The 11,986-nt window shown below is 29.6% G+C and overlaps 2 protein-coding genes across 2 annotated transcripts; both read right to left on the bottom strand.

Annotated features, from left to right (window-relative positions):
• Nucleotides 1-875: 875 nt before the first annotated feature.
• Nucleotides 876-5,243, bottom strand: LOC146722156 (peritrophin-1-like). Its single transcript, XM_085485319.1, has 3 exons — nt 5,166-5,243; nt 3,502-3,741; nt 876-1,339 (listed from the first exon to the last, which is right to left on the bottom strand). Exons 2-3 carry the CDS (start codon nt 3,736-3,738, stop codon nt 1,280-1,282), a joined length of 297 nt encoding a protein of 98 aa, XP_085341445.1. The 5' UTR covers nt 3,739-3,741; nt 5,166-5,243; the 3' UTR covers nt 876-1,279.
• Nucleotides 5,244-5,311: 68 nt separating this feature from the next.
• On the bottom strand, nt 5,312-10,766 carry LOC114941885 (uncharacterized). Its single transcript, XM_029317042.2, has 12 exons — nt 10,749-10,766; nt 10,520-10,643; nt 9,844-9,990; nt 9,480-9,658; nt 9,081-9,287; nt 8,701-8,922; nt 8,355-8,547; nt 7,846-8,056; nt 7,151-7,457; nt 6,921-7,066; nt 6,440-6,656; nt 5,312-6,311 (listed from the first exon to the last, which is right to left on the bottom strand). Exons 1-12 carry the CDS (start codon nt 10,764-10,766, stop codon nt 6,096-6,098), a joined length of 2,187 nt encoding a protein of 728 aa, XP_029172875.1. The 3' UTR covers nt 5,312-6,095.
• Between the last annotated feature and the right edge of the window lie 1,220 nt (nt 10,767-11,986).

The following is an 11,986-nucleotide window of genomic DNA, read 5'->3' as shown; positions in this document are numbered from 1 at the left end:
TCACTCCGAAAAAACATATATGCCCGACATTCAAATCACCATATAGTTAACCAAGTGGGCGAAGATGATCCATTTTTCATAAAACCATTGATGAGATTATTATTATTATTATTAAAAAGGGTGCGATATCTTGTTGAAACGAGGGCGGAAATCGGATTTTAAAAAGAAATAAAATATTCGGGAACGTGAGATGTCAAGTGTCAAATTATGAAATAGAATCTGAATATAAGAAGGAACGCATGTTGATATTTAAATGTAGGTGTATCCTTACAGCTTAATTTTGCAAAGCGATGTAACTGCAAAATAACGCCTTATGAATATTTACATTTGTGTAAATTGTGATGATACTTAATTCGCTAATTGAAATTACAAATGTAAAAATTGGGATCTTTGCAACTTCAATTTATATTCTTCGACTATGCCGAAAAGAGTATAATTGCTATAAATAAAATATTAATATAACTATACTATAAGAGTAAACATAATATATTATATATTGTGTATGTATTTCAGGAATATCTGTTATTTATTTTTTTCTGTTGTTATTTATTTTTGTAATTACTTTTTACCATCTTGATTTTTTTATATCTATTACCTTATTATCACTTTCGTTGGAAGATTTTTGTTATTTCTGAAAAAAGATTGCAAGATTTACATATATAAAAGCAATATTAATTAAAGTTGTCTTTTTGGAATAATTTGTAAAACTTTTTAAAATTGCCAATTTTACATAAATGCCGAGAATAATGCGCGGCGATTATCAAAACGTTAAGCTAACGTCAAACTTAATTGTGGGGAGAAAACAATGAAAACCTATTAATGGTTGTGTTTGTTTATAAATCAAGAAGAAAGACCTAAAACAATACAAATGCAAATAAGTACAAGAAGAGTTTATTAAGATAGAAAAAACAAATTATCTGATTGTTTCTCCAGTTTCCCATAATCATATCCTTTGACCCATTTCTCTACAAATTAAAAATTATACAAGCATCACATATCATAAAGTACAGGAATATAATATAAATTCCTCGTTTCGGTTGTCAATTTTACAACATAAAAGTAATTTAACAGAATTAAGAAATATTATAGGTATATTATATTTAAAATATTTGTGCACTGACGATAAATCATTTTATATTCTTATCTAATTATATTCTATTTAATAAAATAGTATAAGACAATTTATAATATAAAATTCTCAACACGCACATATATGTATACATATAATATATATATTTTCCACAATGTGGATATGATCGATGATGTTCAATCGCATGACTCAACCTTGCCAGCAAGGTACACAGTTGGCATTTTGTCGAGTGTCACATATACCAGTATTCTGAAATGGAAAGACATTAAATATAAATGAAGATCATTTAAAATTAAAAAATGAAAAATTAAAATAAAGAAGAGACTAAAATAAAATCGAAGAGAAAATCGCGTTGTCAAATACATTTTTAATATAGAAAATCCGTGGAATTCACAAGTCTCTGCAAAATCAATTCCTATCTCTCCCGCCTTTTTTCGAAAGGACTTTTGCGAGCACGCATAACGAGTGACAAATGAAAAAGAACGGATATCTAATCGAGCGGGTTCAAGCGACCTCGTCGACCCCGCTCGTCACGAAGTCAAGCACCGACGTCCACGGAGAACCGGTGAATTGAAATTCGTCCGGTCACGTGTCAGGTGAAGTGTCCGGGGACGACAATATGCACGTGCGCCACCCGTGCGGCTCGTAACTGGATACGACGAAACCGGGGGTGTTTCACCATCGCATCAGGGTTATTGAAGGGCGATACGAGGCCGCGACTCTCGGTCCACACGTGACGCACTTGTAGATCACAAACGAGGTATCGTGTTTCGGGATAAGATCGATTCCACTCTTTCACCTCGTGCATGCTAGTTTTATTACACGAAACAACACTCCATTGCGTAGAGGGTTACATTACTGTGTTTTCCGCTGAATTTGATACCTAATCAACGATACAATTCTAAATTGAATGTGTCAATGAGTGTTAAAAAATGTTCAAACTTATTCTATATAAAAAGTTAATTTTTGGGAAATTGATATTGAAGATCAATTACCTTTGATTTTAATTATTCGTCTTTAATGAGGTCGAACGGATCAAATTGGATTTTTTTACGTAATGATTAGCATCGATTGATTGTTGTGAGTGGATGAATAATTAAAGCAGATATAATTGGAGAAAATTAATTAATCAGAAGTATTCTGAAACTCTCTTTATGGAATTATAAATATAGAATTAAATTGTGTGTGTGTGTATTTTCAACAAATGACGGATTGTAATTATCACTGATCTCATTATAATGATCATCGCAAATGATGCAGCTAATATAAATTTCTTGTAAAAAATGAATATGAATACCGATTCATCATCTATCTATTCTGTAAAAGCTCTTATTTATAACATTGACTATATAGGTAAATATATAATGAATATATAATGAATTGAAAACGTTGAAACGAAATAAATCGAGTCAACATTAATCAATTTCGCCATGCAAAAAATTAACAAAGAGTCGAATTTATTCGTAAAAATATATCTAAAAAAAGTTGTATCCGACGAGATCGTTATTTTCGCGGATTTTATTACTATTAATGCAAAAGAATTGCATTGATGATTAAGTTGAGATTATTCTATGTCAAAAAAATTAAGAAAATAAATTAAATTTTTTCACGTTTATAAATGAGTTGAAGCACGCAACATAATGATGTAGTCTATACATCATGTTGTTTCGAAAAAAAATCCAATAGCAAGACACAATATTTATGAAGCCTGGTATATGTATCGTAGATGATATGTACACGAGAACAAGAAACTAATGAGACGTCGCGTCACGAGAGGTCGATGAAGATGAATGAAATCACATCTATCTCTTGCGTCGTGGAGAGTTCTTCGGGGTATATAGGAACACGATCGATGCAACACGGGGGTTTTCGCGTGATGTGCGGCACTACAAATAAATCCGTGAAATATCCGTGAAGAACGCGATATACTGATGGAATACATATTTTTAAATCGTGTAAACCACAAGAGAGACGTTTGATTGGTAACAATTTCCGCCATCAAGCAAAATTGTGTAATATTTCGTCAAATTACTATTCGCATTAAACGAAACGAAATGGAATAATATAAAAATTAAAGATTAACGAGACACTTAATCACACGACATATCTCGCTGTATAGGAGTTATTCTATAGGTGAAAAATAAACATCGCGTTCTTATATAATATATAATTTGAGACTGCAAACGAATATACAACGTGGTATTTTTATATTTCCTAAAATTTCATTTTAGCATTTATTCCATAAGTGTGAAAAAAAACATATTTTGTAAATAAATACTTAATAAATATGTATTTAATAAGGTAAAAAGTAGGTAAAAAATTATAAATTAATTTAAAAAAATATGAGAATTGAAAAATATCTCAATTAAAAACTATAAATAATTTTAGAGAAGACTTCGACACACGCTTACCTTATTAAAGACCAAATCTGCCGGACATGCAACGGTGCGAGAACCGGATTCTTCGCAGACGATGTATTGCAGGCAATCCAAGGGATAGGGCAAAGTGATTGGCACGTTGTTGTTAGCTTTCGTGGCTGGACACTTCGGAGTTTGGCATTGAGGAGATAAATTATCGTCAGGCAATGGAAACGGTGGTCCAGCGATGACAGAAGCGACGATCAGACAAAGCAACGCGATGGACTTCATTATCTGCAATCAAATATATTTTTTTAAATGATAATCAAAGAAAGTATTTTCGATATGTAGATATACAGATATAAGTGTAGGGAAAAAGCTGTTCTCTTTTTTATCCAATCAAATGCTAATAGTGAATTCTCTAGTGCTGTATTTTCTCTTGGTATTCTAATCTCCGTTAAAGAGCATGTAGCATATAAGGCAAATCGAAACTTTCTACCTGCCTAAATTATTCTTTGCAAGTGAACGCGTACGTGCTGGTAGAGTTAACGCACGTGCTTCGACAATTCTTATAATTTAAAATGTAGCCGCTCCTACTTCTTTAAAATAGATGCTGTAAGCGGTACTTAACATGCAAGCGTGCTTGCTATATTAACATTTGTTTTAGCTTTATTCGCTTTGCGAATATATCTTAAACACATTGTACATATATGTCAGACATTTTGAATTCGATTTTTATTCAATTCGTATAAGTATAAATCTAATTTAAAGAATCAACAATAATTAAATTAGTATAAGTTAAATGTAGATCAATTTAATATCAATTAAATATTAATTAAAGTCACAAACTTTAAAAATATTTAACTATTTGCTATTTAATTTAAAAATATTATTGATTGATTAATTGGCGAAATTTCGAAAAATCTAATAATACAATTAGAAATTTTCCGTATCGGGTAACTTTTTTTTAAATAAAATTAAAAAGAGAATCAAATACTGCTGTTTCACAAGTTGTATTGGTGGTGCCATCTATTAGCAAGTGAGAAAACAAGTCAAGAGAACAAGGTAATAATTATGTAATAATGTAAATTGATATATAATTTTACTACCTTAAAATTATTAACAAGTTTTGTGTTTTTAATTTAAATAAATAAATTATTTACAATAAATATCAATTTTGTAATAGACACGTTATCTTATGGCATATTGATTTAAAATATCAAAGTACCGATAAATTTAACTCAACTATAAAAATAATTTTAACACTACTATAATCTTCACTTATGCCCAAAAATTTGTATAATATTATTGTATAATCTGAAAAAGTCTTGGCAAAAGTAATTTCTTTTAGAAGACAGATTTTTTAAATTTGTATTTATATAACTATATTTGTTTGTCTACTTGTATATTTATATAATTACAAAATTTTAAAAACTTGTAAAATTAGCGATTTACTTGATTCACAATATGAAATATTTTTCTAAAGAATTTTAATAAAATAATTATAGTCTTCTTATTGTTATAAAAAAATTATCAGATTTTAATAGTAGACTTATTAAATAATAATTTCAAATGTTTTCAAATCAGACATAAACAATTTTAGAAAAGTTACTATTAAATTATTTTAATCCTAAGAAAATTTCTGTTTTGAACAGACAATGAAACCATCAAACTAGCTATTATAATATAACTATTAATAAATTTTAAAAAATTCTTACCTTGCTCGATGTTACAGTAGATTGCTGAAAATCAAGATTACCGCAATCTATGCGGTGTCCATCCTTCTTATAGTCTTCCCAACTTGGATCCAGGAAACAAGTTTAAAACTCATAATCAGATAAATTCCCAAGAGGGCCAAAGATCGATGCACGGATTAATAAATCACTGAATAAAAATAGAAGCTCTCCTTCTCAGAAGAGAGCTGGCTCGACAAGTTTTATAAATTATGTAAGCAAAACACGTTTTTATATCGGTGTCTCATTTGGAAATCAAAAAGATCTTTCCTCTGTTTTACATTAAGTGTGCATGATGTTTAGCTAGACACAAAACACATCTATTGAAAACGAAGAGAAAATCTTTAAATATAAATAATTCAGAAACATCTCGTGTAAAAATTATACCACGAGTTCTATTTTATTAATTTTCTGAATCATTACATCATTGTTCAATTAAAAGCCTAATTAAATAATTAAATAATCATATCAAATCATATCAAAATTTTAAAAAGATACTTACTTGTTTAAAAATATATATTCCGCAGCATTTTATGCTTAAAAAATTTAAATAAATAAAAATAGTACAAAATATATAAAGAACGTTGCAAAAATTAAACAACACACGTGTCTCTCCACGTGATATTACCTATATAAATAATTTATATTAAAAGACAAATATAAATATGCATTAGATTCTTGGAAATTGCACATTTTCTCTACAAAATTCATACTGATATTAAAAATTCAGTACTTGAATTAAAAATTCAAAAAATATTATACATTGTTATGTGAAAATAGGCAAGGCTTATAACATCATTTGTTACTTGTAAATTGTTGTAAATTGGAATTTACGATAATTTCGCTGCACTATAGCACAAAATAATAAAAGGGAAATAGTCTCGTAATCAGTACCGTAGGATCAATCGCGTTTTTTTAAAAGGGTACAGTTTTTTTATTTTCTCGTAACAGATGTAAAGCGCGCAAGAAGGCTCGATAGTCAATTTCCAGGCGACCACCTCTCTCGATGGAGAAGCATTTATGTACTGCATCTAACTCTTTGTTAGTAATTAGCTGCAGCATTTGTCTAACCGACAATGCTTTAATTAAGCGCTCTTTGGACACCGTGCCAATATTCTCCTTATCGTAATCCTAATAAGATATATAATATATTTATAAAATACCTCTTCTTTTCTTTACAAAAAAGATAAATTATTAGTGCACCATGTATGTATGTATGTATGTATATATAATTTACATATATAGCTTTCTACACTAACTTTGAAAAGCTCATCAAGATTCGGACTTGGTACTTTACATAATTTATCCATCGCAATTGCTACTGTCTGTCGCTCGTCGAAATTTAAAAAATTCTTATCGCTCGCCTCGAAGGGCACGTGTTGCAAAGGAACTAAAAATGGAACTTTTTCCAAACCTCCTGTCGCAACGGCTTCCTCCACGACTTTCGCAAATTTCACATATTCGACGAAATCAGGTCTTCGTACAAAAACAGAATAATAATAAGATTAAGAATGCGAGAAAAAAGTACATTGCTTTCCTTGAGTCACAACATTAATGAGAAATCAAACTATCTTATAGCAAGCGATATTCATAAAAAAAAAATAAATTATGTAAATAATTTAGAAAATATAACATTTAATTAAAATTTCGACGAGTCAAACTATTGTTATCTTTCTTCTATTTTTATATTTTGTAATTAATTATTCTAATTTTTAATATTAGTACTATAATATTTCGTACTTTGCAGACGCCTGAAAAACCTTTGTTATGGTATCTACTTCCGTAAGTGTTAGACCACAGCGAAGTTGATCCAAACCTCTGATAAAATCTGCCCTTTCAATGACAAAATGATTGTGTCTATCGAATTGGCGCATAAATTCTAATACCTGCGTACAACAAATTAATTATAATCGCAGTTCGCTCCTTCATCAATCAATTAACAATCAAGATATATTACTGATATAAATTACTTTGATTCTTTCGCGCACGATTTTAGCTTTAATTTTAGCTAAAATCAATACGATATTAGATTCATCCTCGCGAGATTCAGGCGGTGGCTTTTCTGCGTTAATCTTTTTTTTATCCTCTAACATCTTAAGATATAAAGGTTCTACGATCGGTTCGGGTTCCAATTCCTGTAGGAATTGAGTGTAATTGAATCCCAAATCATTATTGTACCTTCGCTCGAGTGCAAATACTTCCTCCGGAGATAAGAGAATAGTCGCCGTAATGAGCACTTGTCTTAATTGCATTCGCGTTACATGACCACGATTATGTCTAATGTAATTCGTTTAAATTAGTAACTTCTTCTATTCTTCATTACCGCAATAGTATCTTTGTTTCATTAATAGTATTTTTAATCAAATCAATGGAAACCATTTTGTATAATTAAATCAATTATAATTCTAATAATTTTCATTTTTAAAATACTTTTTTTTAATAAATAATTTTCACTTGAAATACTTTTGATTACTTTTCAAAAATATATGCTATTAATTAAATTATTACGGTATTAAACTTTTAAAATGATGTATTTATTATTTACTTTCTAGTTTAATTTATATTCTTCGATTGAAAAGAAATAGTTTCTTATATGAAATTGTCTTTGTTTCTTTATGCCTCAAAATGAGGCATTTAATTAACAATGATCTAAAGCTAAGCATACCTGTCGTAATCTTTGAAGAATTGCTTCAAGAGAATCCTCCTCTCTTCAACTCGCTGTCTTACTCTCCGCAAAACATCTTCGCAGAGATCTCTTATACTCTTCGGCTCGCATTGCCAATTCGATGCACCTCTTCGAGATAGATCAGCTATTTCTTGGGGCGGTGATTCCACCCTAAGATTCGGCAATTTGTCGAGTCCTTTCACGGTGAAGACTGTAAAAAAATATATAAAATTAAAATATAAATCACAAATTAACTTCTTGTTCTTTCTTCTATTTTTGAGAAAAACATTACAAAGATTTTTGTTTCTTGTTATATAATTCTGCAGCTTCTATTAAAAACTGCAACTTTTTATGCTCAAAATATTTTTATATGACTTTAGATATATTTAGTCGATATACTTTAAGAGAAAACATTTCATCTCAGATAAAAAATATATATTTTATAATTTAAAAAAAAAATATTCACGGTTTGAAGATATTGAAAATTTTGCAAAATAAGACATTTGTACCATGATCTATATCATCCTCAAATATACGCCAGTATACGCGATCGGGATCATCCGGGTCTTTGTAAAGCGCGATTAGGGCGTCGACTTCCGGTTCGACCAGCCACAAACGACCCAAGGACGATATTTGAAGCGCATCCAACGCTCTTCGAAATTGCGAGACAGTCATTCTACCATCATTTAAATATTCAAAGTCCTACAGCAAGTCAATTAATATATATAATCCCGCATCACGCCCATAAGATATATAACTCAAAGGCGCGATGACATCGAATTCGACTACTGCACGCGATAATGCATCACATTTTACATTCATGATAAATTAATTCGCGTGATTTATCAGAATAACCTTGAAAAATTCGCGGATGCGTATTCGATGCTCGAAAACGTGTCTCTGAATGCGCTTAATTGTTTCTAGCGTAGGCATTGTCTCTTTCATCGGTTCCATTACCGGATGAAACACCGTTTGTTTGCCAAATATTTGACTGGGCATGACTTTGCCGATTTCCGGTCGTGGCAGTTTAGGCAACTCGACCGTAATTATTCGACCGGGAAATTGATCGAGCAGTTCCTGCTCGAAAATAAAGTAGTAAGATAGAATTTACGTCTCTATGAGTGTGTTATTATTGTACTTAATTATTGTTACTTAATTTATTTAATATATTTTTTATTATTATATATAGCATAAAAAATCGGGAAGAAAAAGAAAAATTTATAGGACAATAATACCCCACTGAAATTCGTCATTCCATGTTCATCTAAATAGCACTGAACCTCATCAATTGCATTCAGAAATGCCACGTAATTCACTGTGTAGGCATTTTTAGCGAATCTTTTTACGAGCAGACGAAACTCTTCCGCGCCTAGAACAATGCCTAAAAATTTTAAAACCCGACCGAAATGTGCGAGAGTGATCGTTCCGACATTCTTCGCGATCTACAAAATATATATTATATTTTCGTTTAATAGTTTTATTTTAAAAAGAAGCGACATTAATTGATTATTTATATGAATAATGCTAAAGTTGAAAAACGTACACATAAAAAATTAAATATAGAATAAATTACAAATATGATAACGTAACAAAGTATCGTAATAATTTATAAATGAATCGTGTCAGAAATGTACCAGTTCGTAATCTTGAAAATACGGCCGAAGTACAATTTTTCTCTTGTTCACCAGCACAGCGATCTGAGTAATTATCAAATTCAGTTTTCGTGTTTCTGTATCGTTTAAGACATTTACGTATAACGGGTCTTCCCATTCTAAACCAGTCACAAGAGGCTTATTCTTTCCAAAATTAGGAACTATGGAAAAACATTATTACAATGTTTCGTGAATTTGCGTACTATACGTTTGCTTTATCGATTCCATCATCAAAATGTATTGTATTAATTTCAAATCGAATATACATATAGCTTTAGATTAATAAAATAAAATAAAGATGAAGAGAGAAAAAAAAGTGCATTGAAAAGAAACAAAGCGTTCATACTGTCATCGTGAATAATCTCGCAAAATGGCGAGTAAAGAATCCGGCCATCCTGAATCCGAAAATAATCCGCCAAGTCGCAGATTTCTTTATCCGATAAACCAATTACGCCTTTCAAAGGTCCGGCCAAAACGGAAATAAATTTGGACTCTGCAGATTTAATAATTAGTTTAGACATGCAAATGCGATTCAGTTAGAAAAGTTGTTGTAAAGCGATTGCAAATTTTAAATATATGCGATTACGTGAATATTTGAACATTATTGCGGATCCAATTTTAAAATAGATTTTAACCTTATATCAATTTAATTTTTTATTGTTTTCAAATAACAAAACCATCGGAATATTTATAGTCACAGCTTCAATTGCCTTTTCCGCACAAATGTTACATTTACAACTTAAATTGGAGAATTGGAATTTATACATTTAAAATTTAATGTAATGTAAAAAAATGTATATATAATTTATACAATATTAATAATAAAATAGTAATTATATAATAATTCAACTATGAATAGAAATATTATTATTTAAGATAGAGCTCGAAGAGCTATACTATACGTATTATCGATGACATTTCATCATATCGAGTGGCTAAAGATAACCGCTCGCATTCGGTAACTAACTTTAGAAATGTCAGAAGTGATTGCTCATCGATGCCAATGTCCGGTATTTATATACCTGATATCAGACAGCGCTTGTCGGGATCCAGAGGTTTGTAATATTCCCATAGATCGAGTCCGACGCGAAATACAGCAGCTCGTATTTTATTACAAGTACGCCAAACATCGTGTAGTTTAAGAACCTAAAATGTAGCTTAAGAACCTAACATTTTTTTCCCTTAAAATACACGAACGAGAAATTCCATTCGTGACTTTTTATTCCGAAAAAAAGTAGAACTGCTTTTTACCTTTTGCTCCTCTGGCATTTTTACGATTTCTTTCGCGAATCTCACGAAAATTTTACGCGATGTAGAGATACGAACTGATACACAATCGACGAAGATTCAATTTAATATCGAGACAAAAATCGATCGCGTAAAATAATACGCATAGGGTAGTCTTGAGAAAAAGTATATATATGTATAATTATTGACGAAATAAATCTCTCATCGTTATATATAAAAATATGTTCAAAAATTATGTCGTCAAATAATTTTCGTGCACAATTGCAAATTCTATATATAAATTGCATTTTATGCAATAACACTTTGTGAATCATCCTTGCATAGAAAATATTGTAGAATATTTTATAGAAATATTTTATAGAAAGATAATTGTTATAATGAAAAACGATCGAGGTACAAAATATATCGTACCACTCGAAATAAAAACTTTATAAATGAAAGAGATTAATATATTTTATAAAAATAATTATTATTGACGAAATATATCTTTCATATATAAAAATATGCCTAAAAATTATATGGTCAAATAATTTTCAAGCGCAGTTGTAAATTCTAAACTGCATTTTATGCAATAACACTTTGTGAATCATCCTTGTGTAGAAAATATTTTATAGAAATATTTTATAAAAAGATTGTTATAATGAAATATGATGATAATTGTTATAATGAAAAACGAGGTACAAAGTATCTCGTATCATTCGAAATAAAAACTTCATAAATGAAAGAGATTAATATATTTTATAAAAATAATCATTATCAACGAAATATATCTCTCATATATAAAAATATGCCTAAAAAATATATAGTCAAATAATTTTCATGCGCGGTTGTAAATTCTAAATTGCATTTTATACAATAACACTTTGTGAATCATCCTTGTGTAGAAAATATTTTATAGAAATATTTTATAAAAAGATTGTTATAATGAAATATGATGATAATTGTTATAATGAAAAACGAGGTACAAATAAGTATCTCGTATCATTCGAAATAAAAACTTCATAAAAATGAAAGAGATTAATATATTTTATAAAAATAATCATTATCAACGAAATCTCTCATATATAAAAATATGCCTAAAAATTATATAGTCAAATAATTTTCATGCGCAGTTGCAAATTCTAAATTGCATTTTATGCTATAACACTTTGTGAATCATCCTTGTGTAAAAAATATTTTATAGAAATATTTTATAGAAAGACTGTTATAATGAAACATGATGATAATTTGTTATAATGAAA

Source organism: Nylanderia fulva, unplaced genomic scaffold (genome assembly GCF_048542155.1).
Source record: "Nylanderia fulva isolate GAGA-0341 unplaced genomic scaffold, ASM4854215v1 Scaffold36, whole genome shotgun sequence".
NCBI classification, from domain to species: domain Eukaryota; kingdom Metazoa; phylum Arthropoda; class Insecta; order Hymenoptera; family Formicidae; genus Nylanderia; species Nylanderia fulva.
The sequence above is the reverse complement of the archived record's forward strand: the minus strand, read 5'-3'. Positions and strand labels throughout refer to the sequence as shown.